Genomic DNA, 20999 nt, shown 5'->3' with positions numbered 1-20999 from the left:
ACTGAGCGAGACGCTGGGACTGACGCCTCCGCTGAGCAGGCTCCACTGCGGCAGGAGAAGAATGGGAGACCGCAGCGGAGATGGCCCGAGATTCCCCCTGTGCAGAGGTGGGAACTCGACCCCTAACATAGTGATCACCAAATACTTCCATAGATTCCCTACACAATACTTCCATAAAACGACCATCCAGCGCCCACCATACACTACCAATATATAATGCTACAATATGGTATCAACAAAATATTGCCATACAGTGATCACCAAACACGTCCATAGATTCCCTACATAACACTTCCATAAAACGACCATCCAGTGCCCACCATACACTACCGATATAATACTACAGTACGGTATAAAAAATACTGCCATATAGTGACCGCCAAACACCTCCATAGGTTTCCTACAGAATGCTTCTATACAACGACCATGCCATTCTGCCATACACTAAAAATAACGTCACCAAATGCTGCCTATATAATGTCTCCATAGAATAGAGAAATAATGCAGCCGTATAGTGACCACATAATACCCCTGTATAGTCTGCATTTTCTACACAATACTCTTTTTCAATGTCCAAATAAAACTGTAATTCAGGGCCTAAATAATACCCCCATATAATGTCTATGTATTACATCCATACAAAATAATAGTGCCATAGGGCGCTCACGTAATAATTCTAAATATTCCATATTACCCACACAGTAAACCGTCACTCAATGTCCAAATAACACCGCCAAACAATGCTTATAGCTTATATAAAACCTTCAAAATATACAATACTATACAAAAATTACTACCGTACAGCAAGGGCCTAATACTCCCATAAATTCTATATTCACCATACAATACTACCTCTCCATACCCAAATAAGACCGTCATTCAATGTCCAAATCATCCCAGCGTGCAATGCCTATATAATAACGCTATATAGTATACAAATAATTCTGCCGTATAATGTACACACACTTATATTCTCTACTCAATGCTTCCATCTTATGCACAAATAAAGCTCTTTCACTGCACAAATAATACCGCCATACAATGCATGAATGATAGAAGTCTATAGAAAAGTCACCGATGGTCCAGGGCAGTGAATGTTTCATGCTGTGCTCTCAGTTTACTCCTGTGGGTCTAGTACTTGTATCTCATAAGAAATGGGAAAGTTACCCAGTAGATACCCCTTAAAACCAAGAGGGATAATAATAGTTATCATATGGTTTACACTGCCCTCTAGTGGTCAAAAGGAAAACAACCTGGCGTTTATTCCACAGAAATAAGCACAAAGTAAAAATATGATAGGAGGATTCAGGACTCCTCACTGATACATTGTAGGGATCTTTCAGGACAAGAGAAAGTTTATAATTTTGATAGATTGATTTATGACAAATTCTATTGATTCTGACTTTCTTAGATTGCTACCAAACTTTAAGGGGTAACATTTCTCCATGTGGAGAGTGACATGTCGGCTCTGGCAAGCCGAGGTAAGGAGGCTTATTCGCCATGCATCCTCCGCTGAAAAATGTAATATGCAAATTGTCTCTTCAGAGATAAAGAGAACTTGAACTCTATAGCGCCACCTGTTGGAAGTTATGAATAACCCTTTAATGAGCCTTGAAAAGTGACATAGGATAATAGCCAAATCAGAATCTCAATTTGCAGACACAGTGTTGCGGGGTATTGCCCCTCATCAGTGCAGAGTATGAGATCTGATTTGGCTAGGTGGACTGAGGTCTAAGGGGTAACGTTTCTCCTTGTGGAGAGTGACATGCTGCCTCTGGCATGCCAAGGTAAGGCTACGTTCACATTGGCGTCTTTGGGCGCAGCGTCGTCGACACAGTGCCCGATGGCGGGGACATTGCCACCTCTGTAGGGGAGGGAGGAGGCACCAAGACTCTTCGTGTACTTTACTGGCTCTGGCTACTCCTGCTCCGGCTTGACCCCGACCTTGTGCTTTGGTTTGGATTTGGAGCAGCCGGAGCCGCCGCTGATGTACGCTTTCGCTTCTTGGTCCTCTCTCCCTCTTGGTGTTGTTGGTGGCGTCGTCTGGTGCTGGAGGTCCTGGCAGGAGCAGGACTCGGTGGCTCGGTGCGATGGTGTTGGTGGCGGCATCCCTCAGCACCCGGACCTCTGTAGAGTTGCTGTGCAGCAGGACTCGGTGTCATGCTAGCCAGCGTTGGTACTACAGGCATTGTAGTCGCTGACTGCATGATCCTAGCCTGCTGCAGAGCACTCACATAGGCGTTGTTGCAGGCCTGCATCACCGAAATCTGGAGTTCTGGTGTAAGGTGTTCCACCATGCCCTTTGCAATGGCGCTAAAAAAATGTTTTGCCGGCCTCATGAGCTCGGATTCCATTGATTCAAGGCGCCGGTCGATAGTGGCCAGAGCAGTGTCCATCCTATCACCCAGCACCTTGAAACAGTTTTGGAAAACCGTGCCCAAATGGAAATATTCGGGCATTAGTGGCCTGTCCGAGGCCCGCTGGCGGGAATAGCCAAAAGAAGGAGCGCCAGAGGCCTCGTACAGGGGAACACCAGGTGGACCGGCTGCCGGTTCTCCAGAGTGTGGTGCATGCCTGCTCTCACTGTGGGATGGCTGTGACGGGTCCGATGGCGCTTCATGAAGGACCGCTCCAGATGCCCGACCAGGTTCGAGGGTGCTGCTGTGTGTTCTGTGAAAATAAAAGGAAAACATTAGTATACAAAAAATAACATTTCACATTCGCCAACTCCTGTGGAATATAAAATTAACATTACATAACACAACACAATGTAATTATCTACTATATAATTCTCTAAGGGTCACTTCCGTCTGTCAGTCTGTCTGTCCTTCTGTCACGGTTATTCATTTGCTGATTGGTCTTGCCAGCTGCCTGTCATGGCTGCCACGACCAATCGGCGACGGGCACAGTCTAGAAGAAAATGGCCACTCCTTACTCCCCGCAGTCAGTGCCTGTCGCCCGCTTACTCCCCTCGGTCACCTCTAAACACAGGGTTGATGCCGGCGGTAACGCACCGCGTTATGCCGCGGGTAACGCACTCCGTTACCGCCGCTATTAACCCTGTGTGTCCCCAACTTTTTACTATTGACGACGATTTACTATATGCGGCATCAATATTAAAAAATGCTATGTTAAAAATAATTAAAAAAAAACAAACCATGCTATACTCACCCTCCGTTGCCGCTCGCGCCGGCCGCCACCTTCTGTTGCAGGTTCCGGTGGCAGAAGGACCTGCCATGACGTCACAGTCATGTGACCGCGACGTCATCACAGGTCCTGCGCTCAATGCGCTCATACCAACCCTGGGACCGGAAACTGCCGTGGACTACAAGGGCTCCCTCGGAAAGGTGAGTATATGTTATTTTTTTTTTTTTTAAAACCTGTGACAAACCTGGCTGGGCAATATACTACGTCACTGGGCAATATACTACGTCACTGTGCAATATACTACGTGGCTGGGCAATATACTACGTGGCTCTGTTCTGTATACTACGTCACTGGGAAATATACTACGTCACTGGAAAATATACTACGTGACTGTCCAATATACTACGTGGGCTGTGCAATATACAACGTGGCTAGGCAATATACTACGTGACTGTCCAATATACTACATGGCTCTGTGCTGTATACTACATGACTGTCCAATATACTACGTGGCTCTGTGCTGTATACTACATGACTGTCCAATATACTACGTGGCTCTGTGCTGTATACTACGTCACTGGGCAATATACTACGTCACTGGAAAATATACTACGTGACTGTCCAATATACTACGTGGGCTGTGCAATATACAACGTGGCTAGGCAATATACTACGTGACTGTCCAATATACTACGTGGCTCTGTGCTGTATACTACATGACTGTCCAATATACTACGTGGCTCTGTGCTGTATACTACATGACTGTCCAATATACTACGTGGCTCTGTGCTGTATACTACGTCACTGGGCAATATACTACGTCACTGGAAAATATACTACGTGACTGTCCAATATACTACGTGGGCTGTGCAATATACAACGTGGCTAGGCAATATACTACGTGACTGTCCAATATACTACGTGGCTCTGTGCTGTATACTACATCACTGGGCAATATACTACGTCACTGGGAAATATACTACGTGACTGTCCAATATACTACATGGGCTGTGCAATATACAACGTGGCTAGGCAATATACTACGTCACTGGGCAATGTACTACGTGGCTCTGTGCTGTATACTACGTCACTGGGAAATATACTACGTGACTGTCCAATATACTACGTGGCTAGGCAATATACTACGTGGCTGGGCAAAATACAACGTGGCTAGGCAATATACTACGTGGCTGGGCAATATATTACGTGGCTGGGCAATATACTACGTGGACATGCATATTCTAGAATACCCGATGCGTTAGAATCGGGCCACCATCTAGTAATTAAATACTCACGCTCGGCGGGCAAGGACCCGTCTCAGGAAGTTAAGCAGCCTATAATGCTTATATGTTGTTGTCCTTCCCCCAGCAGCACCACTTCGAGCCTGTTCCTCCTCCTTGCGCAGGCCCCAATTGAAACGGTCCTTCATGGAACGCCATCTTGTTCTCACTTTTTTGACTGTGAAAGAAAAAAAAAAAAAAGGTTAGAAATTGTACATTTGCCTGTGATAACACAACTGTGTGCGATGCAACAAACTTGCAGGAGTTGATCACATCACACACGGTTGTGTGATCCTGGCCTGATGGGTCAGAGTTGCGTTGCTGCAATACTTACGACACTCTTCCTGGACCTTCGCACAAGTGCTGTCAAAGCCATCCCACAGCGACTGGGCAATCTCATTCCACAGCCGCCTCAACACCACTTGGTCCGCGTGTCGGGGGTCACAACGGGACTCGCTCCTGGATAGAGGTGATGACGAGATCAATGTCGACCCCCTCATCCTGGTCCCGTCGTGAAACCTAGAATAAAAGAAAGACATTAATGTTTGAAAGCTGAATAAAAATTGCTCCCCCCCCCCCCAAAGAAAAATATACTGAAAAAAAAAATAAATAAATAAATAACATTCCAAATTTTTTTTTACAATAATACTTACTCGCCGTCTTGCCACCGCAGCTTGGCCCCGAAGTCGCTGCTCCTGCTGTGTTTCTTCCTCTTCACTTGAAGAGCTCTGTTAAATTTAATTTAAAAAAATTAATTACACGTGTCCAAATGACAGTGAATACTGACCGACAGTAGATAATGTACAGTCATGGCCAAAAGTTTTGAGAATGACACCAAAATTATATTTTCACATGATCTGCTGCCCTCTGGTTTTTATTAGTGTTTGTCTGATGTTTATATCACATACAGAAATATAATTGCAATCATATTATGAGTACCAATAGGTTATATTGACAGTTAGAATGAGTTAATGCAGCAAGTCAATATTTGCAGTGTTGACCCTTCTTCTTCAAGACCTCTGCAATTCTCCCTGGCATGCTCTCAATCAACTTCTGGACCAAATCTTCACTGATAGCAGTCCATTCTTGCATAATCAATTCTTGCATTTTGCCAGAATTTGTTGGTTTTTGTTTGTCCACCCGTCTCTTGATGATTGACCACAAGTTCTCAATGGGATTAAGATCTGGGGAGTTTCCAGGCCATAGACCCAAAATCTCTATGCTTTGTTCCATGAGCCATTTAGTTATCACCTTTGATTTATGGCAAGGTGCTCCATCATGCTGGAAAAGGCATTGTTGGGCGCCAAACTGCTCTTGGACGGCTGGGAGAAGTTGCTCTTGGAGGACATTCTGGTACCGTTCTTTATTCATGGCTGTGTTTTTAGGCAAGACTGTGAGTGAGCCGATTCCCTTGGCTGAGAAGCAACCCCACACATGAATGGTTTCAGGATGCTTTACAGTTGGCATGAGACAAGACTGGTGGTAGCGCTCACCTCTTCTTCTCCGAATAAGCTGTTTTCCAGATGTCCCAAACAATCGAAAAGGGGATTCATCAGAGAAAATGACTTTGCCCCAGTCCTCAGCAGTCCACTCCCTGTACCTTTTGCAGAATATCAGTCGGTCCCTGATGGTTTTTCTGGAGAGAAGTGGCTTCTTTGCTGCCCTCCTTGAAACCAGGCCTTGCTCAAAGTGTCTCCGCCTCACAGTGCGTGCAGAAGCACTCACACCAGCCTGCTGCCATTCCTGAGCAAGCTCTGCACTGCTGGTAGTCCGATCCCGCAGCTGAAACAGTTTTAAGATACGGTCCTGGCGCTTGCTGGTCTTTCTTGGGTGCCCTGGAGCCTTTTTGACAACAATGGAAGCTCTCTCCTTGAAGTTCTTGATGATGCGATAGATTGTTGACTGAGGTGCAATCTTTGTAGCTGCGATACTCTTCCCTGTTAGGCCATTTTTGTGCAGTGCAATGATGGCTGCACGTGTTTCTTTAGAGATAACCATGGTTAACTGAAGAGAAACAATGATACCAAGCACCAGCCTCCTTTTAAAGTGTCCAGTGATGTCATTGTTACTTAATCATGACTGATTGATCGCCAGCCCCGTCCTCATCAACACCCACACCTGTGTTAATGGATCAATCACTAAAACGATGTTAGCTGCTCCTTTTAAGGCAGGACTGCAATGATGTTGAAATGTGTTTTGGGGGTTAAAGTTCATTTTCTGGGCAAATATTGACTTTGCAAGTACAGTAATTGCTGTTAAGCTGATCACTCTGACATTCAGGAGTATATGCAAATTGCCATTAGAAAAAATGAAGCAGTAGACTTTAGAAAAATTAATATTTGTCTCATTCTCAAAATTTTTGTCCATGACTGTACTCACTTTACTGGCCTGTGAGGTGTTGCTTGACTGTGTGGCCATTTTTTTTTGGGACAAGAAATTCTGCAAGGAAAAGTGAAAAAAATTATTAAATTTACACAATGCACAATACGCACCCACATAGAAGAAAACAGCAAAAATACCATACATAAAATTACGACAACAACGAACAGTGCACTCATAGGACAATGCCAACAGAACAAGCGCTGAGCAATTGCAGATACACCACACCGCCATACATAAAAATAAAAAACAAGGTTAGAGCCAACACAATGCCAGAGTATAGCAAAAGCTGAATACCAGTCCCAAAAAAGAAAAACATCAATTGCAATACAACAGCCTACTTGAAAAAATAATAAACACATATAAAAAAAAAAAATGCACAGAAAAGGAAATACAGTATAAACCGCCATACATTACAATAAAAAAAACAACAAGGCCAGAGCCAACAAAACGCTATACGGTAAAATATAACAACAGAAATACATCAGGCCCAGAGAAAAAAACAAACACAAATTTCAATTAACCCCTTAACGACCGCCGATACGCCTTTTAACGGCGGCCGCTAAGGGTACTTAAACCACAGCGCCGTTAATTAACGGCGCTGTGGAAAAAGTGAATAGCGCCCCCCAGAGTCGGATTTTCTCTGGGGTCTCGGTTGCCGAGGGTAGCCGAGACCCCAGAGAACATGATTCGGGGGGTTTTTACCGACCCCCGAGTTGCGATCGCCGGTAATTAACCGTTTACCGGCGGTCGCAACAAAAAAAAAAAAAAACGCGATTTGCCGTTTAATTTCTCTGTCCTCCGATGTGATCGCACATCGGAGGACAGAGAAATGTGGTCCCCGATGGCCCCCAATAGCCCCCCAATACTTACCTACCTCCCCCGGTGCTCCTCGTGTCTCCCCATGGGCGCCGCCATCTTTTTTCCGGGAAAAAATGGCGGGCGCACGCGCAGTGCGCCCGCCGCCCGGCACCCGGATGTTCTTTGGGGTCTCGGCTGCCGGGGGTAGCCGAGACCCCAAAGAACATGATCGGGGTCGGTTTGCACCGACCCCTGCTTTGCGATCGCCGGTAATTAACAGTTTACCGGCGACCGCAAAAAAAAAAAAAAAAAAAAAAAAAGCGATCAGTTATTTCTCTGTCCTCTGATGTGATCGCACATCAGAGGACAGAGAAATAGGGGGATTCGGGGACCCTATCATACTCACCCGGGGTCCCTGGGTCCTCTTCTGTCTTCTCCTGCCAGCCGGCTTTTTCATCATGGCGGGCGCATGCGCAGTGCGCCCGCCATCTGCTGCCATCTGCCGGCCGGCAGGAGAAGACAAGTTGGGGCTAAAATTAGGGTTAGGGTTAGGGTTAGGGTTAGAGTTAGGGTTAGGGTTAGAGTTAGGGTTAGGGTTAGAGTTAGGGTTAGGGTTAGGGTTAGAGTTAGGGTTAGGGTTAGAGTTAGGGTTAGGGTTGGGGCTAAATTTAGGGTTAGGGTTAGGGCTAGGGTTAGGGTTAGGCTACTTTCACACTAGCGTTTTTTGGCTTCCATCGCAATGCGTCGTTGGAGAAAAAACGCATCCTGCAAAAGTGCTTGCAGGATGCGTTTTTTCTCCATTGGCTTGCATTAGCGACGCATTGCGACGGATTGCCACATGTCGCATCCATCGTGCGACGGATGCGTCGTGCTTCGGCGGACCGTCGACACAAAAAAAACTACATGTAACTTTTTTGTGCGACGTGTCCGCCATTTCCGACCGCGCATGCGTGGCCGGAACTCCGCCCCCGCCTCCCCGCACCTCACAATGGGGCAGCGGATGCGTTGAAAAAACAGCATCCGCTGCACCCGTTGTGCGGCGCTTACAACGCTAGCCTTGGTACGTCGGCCCGACACACTGCGATGGGCCGAGTACGACGCTAGTGTGAAAGTAGCCTTAGGCTTCTTTCACACTTGCGTCGGTACGGGGCGGTCGCAATGCGTCGGCCCGATGTACCGACGCACGTTGTGAAAATTGTGCACAACGTGGGCAGCGGATGCAGTTTTTCAACGCATCCGCTGCCCAGTCTATGTCCTGGGGAGGAGGGGGCAGAGTTACGGCCACGCATCCGCGGAAATGGCGGACGCGACGTACAAAAAAAAGGTTACATTGAACTTTTTTTGTGACGACGGGGGCTAAAGTTATGGTTAGGGTTGGGGCTAAAGTTAGGGTTGGGGCTAAAGTTAGGGTTAGAGTTGGGATTAGGGTTAGGGTTTGGATTAGGGTTGGGATTAGTGTTACGTTTGGGATTAGGGTTGGGATTAGGGTTAGGGTTGGGATTAGGGTTAGGGGTGTGTTGGATTTAGGGTTTTGATTAGGGTTATGGTTAGGGTTGAGATTAGGGCTGTTTTGGGGTTAGGGTTGTGATTATCGTTAGGGTTGTGATTAGGATTATGGATCGGGTTGAGATTAGGGTTAGGGCTGTGTTGGGGTTAGGGTTGGAGTTAGAATTGGGGGGTTTCCACTGTTTAGGTACATCAGGGGGTCTCCAAACACGACAGCCAATTTTGCGCTAAAAAAGTCAAATGGTACTCCCTCCCTTCTGAGCTCTGCCGTGCGCCCAAACAGTGGTTTACCCCCACATATGGGGCATCAGCGTACTCGGGATAAATTGGACAACAACTTTTGGGGTCCAATTTCTCCTGTTACCCTTGTGAAAATAAAAACTTGCGGGCTAAAAATCTTTTTTGTTGGAAAAAAATATATTTTTTTATTTTCACTACTCTGCATTATAAATTTCTGTGAAGCACTTGAGCTTTCAAAGTTCTCACCACATATCTAGATAAGTTCCTTGGGGGGTCTATTTTCCAAAATGGGGTCACTTGTTGGGGGTTTCTACTGTTTAGGTACATTAGTGGTCTGCAAACGCAACATAACGCCCGCAGACAATTCTATCAAAGTCTGCATTCCAAAATGGCGCTCCTTCCCTTCCGAGCTCTGCCGTGCGCCCAAACAGTGGTTTACCCCCACATATGGGGTACCAGCATACTCAGGACAAATTGGACAACAACTTTTGGGGTCCAATTTCTCTTGTTACCCTTGTGAAAATAAAAATTTGGGGGCTAAAAAAATCTTTTTTGTGGGAAAAAAAATATTTTTTATTTTCACTACTCTGCATTATAAACTTCTGTGAAGCACTTGGGCATTCAAAGTTCTCACCACATATCTAGATAAGTTCCTTGGGGGGTCTATTTTCCAAAATGGGGTCACTTGTTGGGGGTTTCTACTGTTTAGGTACATTAGGGGTCTGCAAAGGCAACATAACGCCCGCAGACAATTCTATCAAAGTCTGCATTCCAAAATGGCACTCCTTCCCTTCCGAGCTCTGCCGTGCACCCAAACAGTGGTTTACCCCCACATATGGGGTACCAGCATACTCAGGACAAATTGGACAACAACTTTTGGGGTCCAATTTCTCTTGTTACCCTTGTGAAAATAAAAACTTGGGGGCTAAAAATCTTTATTGTTAAAAAATATATATTTTTTATTTTCACGACTCTGCATTATAAACTTCTGTGATGCACTTGGGCATTCAAAGTTCTCACTACACATCTAGATAAGTTCCATGGGGGGTCTAGTTTCCAAAATGGGGTCACTTTTGGGGGGTTTCTGCTGTTTAGGCACATCAGGGGCTCTCCAAACGCGACATGGCGTCCGATCTCAATTCCAGTCAATTTTGCATTGAAAAGTCAAATGGCGCTCCTTTGCTTCCGAGCTCAGCCATGCGCCCAAACAGTGGTTTACCCCCACATATGGGGTGTCGGCGTACTCAAGACAAATTGTACAACAGCTTCTGGGGTCCATTTTCTCCTGTTACCCTTGGTAAAATAAAAATTTGGAGGCAAAAAGATCATTTTTGTAGAAAAAATTCGATTTTTTTATTTTCACGGCTCTACGTTATAAACTTCTGTGAAGCACCTGGGGGTTTAAAGTGCTCACCACACATCTAGATAAGTTCCTTAAGGGGTCTAGTTTCCAAAATGGTGTCATATGTGGGGGGTCTCTACTGTTTAGGCACATCACCGGCTCTCCAAACGTGACATGGCGTCCGATCTCAATTCCAGCCAATTCTACATTGAAAAAGTAAAACGACACTCCTTCTCTTCCAAGCTCTGCGGTGCGCCCAAACAGTGGTTTACCCCCATATATGGGGTATCGACGTACTCAGGAGAAATTGTACAACAACTTTTGTGGTCTAATTTCTCCTGTTACCCTTGTTAAAATAAAAATTTGGGGGCAAGAAGATTATTTTTGTAGAAAAAATGAGATTTTTTATTTTCACGGCTCTATGTTATAAACTTCTGTGAAGCACTTGGGGGTTCAAAGTGCTCACCACACATCTAGATAAGTTCCTTAAGGGGTCTAGTTTCCAAAATGGTATCACTTGTGGGGGGTTTCCACTGTTTAGGCACATCAGGGACTCTCCAAACGCGACATGGCATCCGATCTCAATTCCAGCCAATTCTGCATTGAAAAAGTCAAACGGTGCTCCTTCACTTCCAAGCTCTGCGGTGCGCCCAAACAGTGGTTTACCTCCACATATGGGGTATCGACGTACTCAGGAGAAATTGCACAACAACTTTTGTGGTCTAATTTCTCCTGTTACCCTTGTGAAAATAAGAATTTGTGGGCGAAAAAATCATTTTTGTGAAAACAAATGCGATTTTTTATTTTCACGGCTCTACGTTATAAACTTCTGTGAAGCACTTGGGGGTTCAAAGTGCTCACCACACATCTAGATAAGTTCCTTGGGGGGTCTAGTTTCCAAAATGGTGTCACTTGTGGGGGGTTTCCACTGTTTAGGCACATTAGGGGCTCTCCAAACGCGACATGGCGTCCGATCTCAATTCCAGCCAATTCTGCATTGAAACAGTCAAACGGTGCTCCTTCACTTCCAAGCTCTGCGGTGCGCCCAAACAGTGGTTTACCTCCACATATGGGGTATCGGCGTACTCAGGAAAAATTGCACAACAAAATTTGTGGTTAAATTTCTGTTTTTACACTTGTGAAAATTAAAAAAAATGGTTCTGAAGTAAAATGTTTGCAAAAAAAAGTAAAATGTTCATTTTTTTCTTCCACATTGTTTTAGTTCCTGTGAAGTACGTAAAGGGTTAATAAACTTCTTGAATGTGGTTTTGAGCAGCTTGAGGGGTGCAGTTTGTAGAATGGTGTCACACTTGGTTATTTTCTATCATATAGACCCCTCAAAATCACTTCAAAGGTGATGTGGTCCCTAAAAAAAACATGGTGTTGTAAAAATGAGAAATTGCTGGTCAACTTTTAACCCTTATAACTCCCTAACAAAAAAAAAAATTGTTTCCAAAATTGTGCTGATGTAAAGTAGACATGTGAGAAATGTTATTTATTAACTATTTTTTGTGACATATCTCTCTGATTTAAGGGCATAAAAATACAAAGTTTGAAAATTGCAAAATTTTAAAAATTTTCGCCATATTTCCATTTTTTTCATAAATAATCGCAAGTAATATCGAAGAAATGTTACCACTAACTTGAAGTACAACATGTCACGAAAAAACAATCTCAGAATCAGCGGGATCCGATAAAGCGTTCCAGAGTTATAACCTCATAAAGTGACACTGGTCAGAATTGTAAAAATTGGCTCTGTCACTAAGGGGTTAAAAAAACCCACAATAGCACAGCCGCATTAAAGTACAGAACAACCCAATAGAAATTAAATAAACCATCATAAATTGCAATAATAAAAAAAAAAAGTCACACACATAAAAAAAAACAAAAAAAAACAACAAACATTGCAAAGAATAAAAAAGTAATGGGCAGATAAATTATATACCTACATCTCTTAAAGGCAGAGCTGTGTCTCGTGTACTCTCCAGACAGGCAAGTGAAATACAAAGAAATTAAACCTTTTTTTTATATCTATGGGGTTGTCTTGTCACTGTCTAGACACCATCTAGACACTTCACTTATTTTTTAATCAAAAGGCGCATGCGTCGAACAACGCGGGTCGACGCAGACACTTGCGCCCTATGCGTTTTACATAGACAGTAATGTGTTTTTTGGCGCATTTACGACGCAAGTGCGTTGCTTGCATTATTTACAAAAAATTTGACGCCGGAAAAATGCGACATGTAGCATCGGCCGCGCCCTGTTTGGCGCGCTCAAACGACGCATGCGTCGTACAACGCTTGACAACGCATACCGGCACATGTCCATGCACCCCCCATGTTAAAGATAGGGGCGCATGACGCATGCGTCGGTATGCGTCGACGACGCTGCGCCCAAAGACGCCAATGTGAACGTAGCCTTATGCAGCGCCCCAGAGTCCTGGTCGTTGCAGTACTGTGGCTCCGCCACTAAGGGGAGCCATGGTGCGTTCGATGGCACTGAAGGAGTTCCTCCAATCAGGTATCACAGACACCAATATGTTTCACAGCTGGGCCTCCGGGGGGAGCTAAGGGTGCTATTCATTAGGCCACTCCCCACCATAGTGGGTAAACTGGGGGTCAGGCAGGAAGTTAGTAGAGAAAGCTGACTGGATTGAACGAAGCAACACCTAGTGAGAGAGGGTGTTGTGGAGGAAGAGACAGTAGGGTCTCTGCCAGGGGTGGGATCCTGGCAGAGGCTTGGCATTGAAAGAACGTAACGGGACCGTGCCTGCTCAGAATAGCGGCGGTGCCCTAAGAAAGGATTAGAAGCGAGATAGATTGTGCTGAGTGAGAAACGAGATCAAGCAGAAGGAGAATACCAGCAGGGGTTTTGTTGAAAGAGGCAGCACCTTGCTGAGGCGCATTACCGGTGGCCGGAACGCCGAGGGAGTGGAATAATATACAGCTTTAAGCCATACTCCAAACAGCGGCAGGACAGTCAGTCTCAGGCGGGCTGTCTACCACATATCACCTATGAAGTCTTGGGGGGCAATTGCGGGAGAGGGGCGTCTCTAGGGTCCCGGAAGAACTCCAGGCCTACCTGACAAACGGGTGCCGTTCTTACTGTAACATCAGGAAGGGACGGAAGATTAGCAGAAGACCAGTTAATCGAGTTGTGAGGGAACTTAAGAAACAGACACAACAGTTGTGGGGTACTTTCCGTAAGCACAGCAGGGAAGGACTACAACACAAAGCGCTAAGAAGGAAGGCACTGATTTCCACCTGTGAGGAGAACTCTGGAAGTGCCATTGGACCGGCCGGACTTGCGCGGCCTGGTGGACCGGATTCTGGACTGAGGACCGAGAGATCTCCAGTAAAGAGGTAAAGAGACTGCAACCTGGTGTCCTCATTATTTACCGCGACCTGCACCCCACAACTGCACCGCTACACCACCGTTAACAGTACCTATTTGCAACGGACGTCCCCCACTGACAGACAGGGCCACGGACCGGGTCTAGCCACCGTGACAACCCCAGGACTGAGATCCCAGAGGCCCGGCTCCGGGTACCCCTCGGCCCTGCGGCGGTGTGGGGGCGCTCCAAATCTTGGCGTCACGAACAGGATCTACTTAAGCCTGAAGAATCAGGTTATGTGTGCCTAGAGACTGTGATTTGTTGTGCATGAACTGTAGCTTTATTGAGAGACTGTGTGCTACCATTGACCAATAGAAGTTCCCGCCAAAACCGCCGCCATTACAGCGCTAAGGAGAGCGCAGGAGAAGAAGAAGGGCGTGGAAGTGGGCGTGAACAAGCTGAAGAGCGCGAAAGACAATGGCCGCCCAGTCTAAATATCTCGGCCCCTTGAGGACGTGTCCGTCAGCAGCCGAGATCCGCCTCCTGATCCTTAATGGTGGGCAGAGACAACGAAAACGAAACCGCCCACGAAGAAGAGAGCGGGAAAAGGACCAGGAAGAAGGAGCGGGCGACATGGAGGACGCCATGGCGAGCCGCCCGGAGCCGGAGCGTGGGGTCGGAGCAGAGGACTCCCCCAGCCACCCGGAGGGGCACCGCAACCAGGCCTCCACCGCTGAGCTGAATTCCTGCAGGCCGGAGTGGATGAGCTCAGCGATCGACCCCGGCGGACGCAGCTGAGCACTGAGGCCGGGTGGAAGAAGGCCATCATCAGGAGCCTCACCGGACATCTGTCGGCAGCCTCATCTGGTCCGGAGCAGGGAAGAAGTCCCAGCGCTCCGAAGCTGGAAAGCAAGGCCCTGCCGGAAAGGGGTATGCTGCAAGCAGAGATGACAATGTCGCAGCACAAGGCCCTGCAACCAGCGTTCCAGACCCCAGCGGAGGCAGAGCAGACCGGCACCGGAGGGACCGCATCTGAAGCAGGTATGAAAGACGACCCTGCTCTGACGACCGACACCCCTCCAGTGACTGCTAGTGCCACAGCTGCTGACTCCGTTCCAGTGACTGATCTTGCAGCGGCCGCTACCTCTGCTGCAGCAAATGCCCATACTCAAGCTGCGCAGACCTCCATTGCTGCGCATGATTTAACCATACATGAAGGACGGATTAACGGCGTTTGTCCAGCACTGGGTGTAACCCTGGACCTCACTTTGCCCAGGCCAAGAAGGGTTAAGTGCCAGGTGCAGCCCTGGAAGCCGTCCCACTAAACCTCGGAAACCTGAAAATGCAAATAGTTACTGTTTGTTCTTTAAGTTGCTGCTAAACCCGTCCAGGGTAAACTTTAAGAAAGGTGACCCCTTTGTTGACCCGGGGTCACTATTGTTGTTTTCTTGAAGTTTTGCACAAAGTTACACAAACTGCGAAATCATGGACTGTGCATGATTTGAACTTTCTTGTAAATAGTTTGCACCTTCTTAAAGGTGCTTCTTACTGGTTTTGTTTAAAGACATTTTGCGAAGATACCATTCCGGAGCCTTTGCATGGACTGGTAGGCTGAGAAGAAGAGCTACCTCAGAAAGACTTGATCTCCTCTTAAAGGGGAGGTTAGAATTGAACTTGAAAGTGATACTGTTTTAGAACAGTAATGTCAAGATAATGCTTTGACGGAAATGTAACTGTTTTTCATGGAAAAGTTATGTGTGTTTAATTTGTTTAAAATGTGAAACCTAGATAATGTTCTTTGAAGAGAAAGATGCAGAAAGCCCGTAGGGGTAGATGTAGAGTTCTGTTTAACTGAAAGTAAAGAAGTAATAACGAAGGTGAGGATAGAAGGTAAACCCTGCGTCCCCATAGAAAGTTAGTTCGTTACTAAGGACAGAAAGTAGACCCGTAGGGGTTAGTGAGTGAGTCCTTATAGGAGCCAAGCAGAGTGGGCTCCATGCTCTCAAATTGAAAGGAATGTTATGTCTATACTATGTATAGTAGAGAAAGGCAGTAGGCCCTGGCTGAACGGGGCGGTCCTGTAAAAGAAAGGAGAGGCAGTAGGTCTGGTGCCATAGGGACAGGCGGTCCTGCAGGTTCAAAGTAGGAGAATGTGAAGTTACCTTGCCCTGTAATGTGATTATAGGAAGGCCTTTGGTAAACTAAGAGTGTATGTTTCCTAAAGGCAATGTTAATTTATTGTTCCCGCATTTGCACTTAGTAGAATACCCGGTTGGGTAATGAGAGTTAATTGTAGCCTGTTGCTATGATATTTGATTATGTTTTGTAACGTTAAAGTGTCCTCACCTCCCATAAAGGGAAGCCTGTTCAAGTATGCTTATTGTTTTGCACTCAACAAATTTGTATGTCTTTTTGCTAACCTGTATTGTTGTTTTCTTCCCAGTCCCGGAGTACTGTGTTTAACCAGGGGGGAGTGCAGCGCCCCAGAGTCCTGGTCGTTGCAGTACTGTGGCTCCGCCACTAAGGGGAGCCATGGTGCGTTCGATGGCACTGAAGGAGTTCCTCCAATCAGGTATCACAGACACCAATATGTTTCACAGCTGGGCCTCCGGGGGGAGCTAAGGGTGCTATTCATTAGGCCACTCCCCACCATAGTGGGTAAACTGGGGGTCAGGCAGGAAGTTAGTAGAGAAAGCTGACTGGATTGAACGAAGCAACACCTAGTGAGAGAGGGTGTTGTGGAGGAAGAGACAGTAGGGTCTCTGCCAGGGGTGGGATCCTGGCAGAGGCTTGGCATTGAAAGAACGTAACGGGACCGTGCCTACTCAGAATAGCGGCGGTGCCCTAAGAAAGGATTAGAAGCGAGATAGATTGTGCTGAGTGAGAAACGAGATCAAGCAGAAGGAGAATACCAGCAGGGGTTTTGTTGAAAGAGGCAGCACCTTGCTGAGGCGCATTACCGGTGGCCGGAACGCCGAGGGAGTGGAATAATATACAGCTTTAAGCCATACTCCAAACAGCGGCAGGACAGTCAGTCTCAGGCGGGCTGTCTACCACAAATTGTCGGGGCCGTAATAACGACAATTAATCCTCATTCACCAGTCATTCCAAATTAATATGTGTGCAGGGCATCTGGTACCGGATAAGAATAAATCAGACAGGTAGCTGGTTCAAACTTAGTTAATGCCCCGTGCATTCACACATGTCTGCAGCGATGGCACCAACTGGCTTTATTCTAAAATACAAAACACTATATTGAGTGTTAGGGGAAGGCGTGCATTAGGCGGGGTTTAAACTAGCATCCAGTCTTTCTGATTTGTTCTGACATCTTCTGGTGGATCCTCCTTTTCTTCACATTCCTGAGTTATCTTTTTCAAGAGAAATAAACTTAACTCTTCACATTCTAAACTGAAATAAACAATGAACACTGGCAGCCATCTTTAGATACAATTACATTTGCATTAGCTAGCAGATAGGAAAAACTTATTGTTTCACAGTATAAAAGTATAACAGTACAAAAAGTGTATAAAGATTTATAAAAGTATAAAAGGTATATAAGAAAATACATTTTCACCTTGACAATATCACCTATGAAGTCTTGGGGGGCAATTGCGGGAGAGGGGCGTCTCTAGGGTCCCGGAAGAACTCCAGGCCTACCTGACAAACGGGTGCCGTTCTTACTGTAACATCAGGAAGGGACGGAAGATTAGCAGAAGACCAGTTAATCGAGTTGTGAGGGAACTTAAGAAACAGACACAACAGTTGTGGGGTACTTTCCGTAAGCACAGCAGGGAAGGACTACAACACAAAGCGCTAAGAAGGAAGGCACTGATTTCCACCTGTGAGGAGAACTCTGGAAGTGCCATTGGACCGGCCGGACTTGCGCGGCCTGGTGGACCGGATTCTGGACTGAGGACCGAGAGATCTCCAGTAAAGAGGTAAAGAGACTGCAACCTGGTGTCCTCGTTATTTACCGCGACCTGCACCCCACAACTGCACCGCTACACCACCGTTAACAGTACCTATTTGCAACGGACGTCCCCCACTGACAGACAGGGCCACGGACCGGGTCTAGCCACCGTGACAACCCCAGGACTGAGATCCCAGAGGCCCGGCTCCGGGTACCACTCGGCCCTGCGGCGGTGTGGGGGCGCTCCACTTACCTTGGCATGCCAGAGGCGGCATGTCACTCTCCACAAGGAGAAACGTTACCCCTTAGACCTCAGTCCACCTAGCCAAATCAGATCTCATACTCTGCACTGATGAGGGGCAATACCCCGCAACACTGTGTCTGCAAATTGAGATTCTGATTTGGCTATTATCCTATGTCACTTTTCAAGGCTCATTAAAGGGGCACAGTAAAGCATCCTGAAACCATTCATGTGTGGGGTTGCTTCTCAGCCAAGGGAATCGGCTCAGTCTTGCCTAAAAACACAGCCATGAATAAAGAATGGTACCAGAATGTCCTCCAAGAGCAACTTCTCCCAACCGTCCAAGAGCAGTTTGGCGCCCAACAATGCCTTTTCCAGCATGATGGAGCACCTTGCCATAAAGCAAAGGTGATAACTAAATTGCTCATGGAACAAAGCATAGAGATTTTGGGTCTATGGCCTGGAAACTCCCCAGATCTTAATCCCATTGAGAACTTGTGGTCAATCATCAAGAGACGGGTGGACAAACAAAAACCAACAAATTCTGGCAAAATGCAAGCATTGATTATGCAAGAATGGACGGCTATCATTCAGGATTTGGTCCAGAAGTTGGTTGAGAGCATGTCAGGGAGAATTGCAGAGGTCTTGAAGAAGAAGGGTCAACACTACAAATATTGACTTGCTGCATTAACTCATTCTGTCAATATAACCTATTGGTACTCATAATATGATTGCAATTATATTTCTGTATGTGATATAAACATCAGACAAACACTAATAAAAACCAGAGGGCAGCAGATCATGTGAAAATATAATTTTGGTGTCATTCTCAAAACTTTTGGCCATGACTGTACATTATCTACTGTCGGTCAGTATTCACTGTCATTTGGACACGTGTCATTAATTTTTTTTAATTAAATTTAACAGAGCTCTTCAAGTGAAGAGGAAGAAACACAGCATGAGCAGCGACCTCGGGGCCAAGCTGCAGTGGCAAGACGGCGAGTAAGTATTTTTGTAAAAAAAAATTTGGAATGTTATTTATTTATTTATTTTTTTCGGTATATTTTTCTTTGGGGGGGAGCAATTTTTATTCAGCTTTCAAACATTAATGTCTTTCTTTTATTCTAGGTTTCACGACGGGACCAGGATGAGGGGGTCGACATTGATCTCGTCATCACCTCTATCCAGGAGCGAGTCCCGTTGTGACCCCCGGCACGCGGACCAAGTGGTGTTGAGGCGGCTGTGGAATGAGATTGCCCAGTCGCTGTGGGATGGCTTTGACAGCGCTTGTGCGAAGGTCCAGGAAGAGTGTCGTAAGTATTGCAGCAACGCAACTCTGACCCATCAGGCCAGGATCACACAACCGTGTGTGATGTGATCAACTCCTGCAAGTTTGTTGCATCGCACACAGTTGTGTTATCACGGGCAAATGTACAATTTCTAACCTTTTTTTTTTTTTCTTTCACAGTCAAAAAAGTGAGAACAAGATGGCGTTCCATGAAGAACCGTTTCAATTGGAGCCTGCGCAAGGAGGAGGAACAGGCTCGAAGTGGTGCTGCTGGGGGAAGGACAACAACATATAAGCATTATAGGCTGCTTAACTTCCTGAGACGGGTCCTTGCCCGCCGAGCGTGAGTATTTAATTACTAGATGGTGGCCCGATTCTAACGCATCGGGTATTCTAGAATATGCATGTCCACGTAGTATATTGCCCAGCCACATAATATATTGCCCAGCCACGTAGTATATTGCCTAGCCACGTTGTATTTTGCCCAGCCACGTAGTATATTGCCTAGCCACGTAGTATATTGGACAGTCACGTAGTATATTTCCCAGTGACGTAGTATACAGCACAGAGCCACGTAGTACATTGCCCAGTGACGTAGTATATTGCCTAGCCACGTTGTATATTGCACAGCCCATGTAGTATATTGGACAGTCACGTAGTATATTTCCCAGTGACGTAGTATATTGCCCAGTGACGTAGTATACAGCACAAAGCCACGTAGTATATTGGACAGTCACGTAGTATATTGCCTAGCCACGTTGTATATTGCACAGACCACGTAGTATATTGGACAGTCACGTAGTATATTTTCCAGTGACGTAGTATATTGCCCAGTGACGTAGTATATAGCACAGAGCAACGTAGTATATTGGACAGTCATGTAGTATACAGCACAGAGCCACGTAGTATATTGGACAGTCATGTAGTATACAGCACAGAGCCATGTAGTATATTGGACAGTCACGTAGTATATTGCCTAGCCACGTTGTATATTGCACAGCCCACATAGTATATTGGACAGTCACGTAGTATATTTTCAAGTGACGTAGTATATTGCCCAGTGACGTAGTATACAGCACAGAGCCACGTAGTATATTGGACAGTCATGTAGTATACAGCACAGAGCCACGTAGTATATTGGACAGTCATGTAGTATACAGCACAGAGCCACGTAGTATAATGGACAGTCACGTAGTATATTGCCTAGCCACGTTGTATATTGCACAGCCCACATAGTATATTGGACAGTCACGTAGTATATTTTCCAGTGACGTAGTATATTGCCCAGTGACGTAGTATACAGCACAGAGCCACGTAGTATATTGGACAGTCATGTAGTATACAGCACAGAGCCACGTAGTATATTGGACAGTCATGTAGTATACAGCACAGAGCCATGTAGTATATTGGACAGTCACGTAGTATATTGCCTAGCCACGTTGTATATTGCACAGCCCACATAGTATATTGGACAGTCACGTAGTATGTTTTCCAGTGACGTAGTATATTTCCCAGTGACGTAGTATACAGA

At 46.0% G+C, this 20999-nt stretch overlaps 1 protein-coding gene across 1 annotated transcript; it reads right to left on the bottom strand.

The window, feature by feature from the left end:
• Positions 1-1232: 1232 nt before the first annotated feature.
• On the bottom strand, positions 1233-5156 carry LOC143806483 (uncharacterized). Its single transcript, XM_077287074.1, has 4 exons — positions 5081-5156; positions 4762-4946; positions 4443-4605; positions 1233-2670 (listed from the first exon to the last, which is right to left on the bottom strand). Exons 2-4 carry the CDS (start codon positions 4925-4927, stop codon positions 1905-1907), a joined length of 1095 nt encoding a protein of 364 aa, XP_077143189.1. The 5' UTR covers positions 4928-4946; positions 5081-5156; the 3' UTR covers positions 1233-1904.
• Between the last annotated feature and the right edge of the window lie 15843 nt (positions 5157-20999).

The sequence above is a fragment of the Ranitomeya variabilis genome, chromosome 2, assembly GCF_051348905.1.
Source record: "Ranitomeya variabilis isolate aRanVar5 chromosome 2, aRanVar5.hap1, whole genome shotgun sequence".
Taxonomy (NCBI): domain Eukaryota; kingdom Metazoa; phylum Chordata; class Amphibia; order Anura; family Dendrobatidae; genus Ranitomeya; species Ranitomeya variabilis.
The sequence above is the reverse complement of the archived record's forward strand: the minus strand, read 5'-3'. Positions and strand labels throughout refer to the sequence as shown.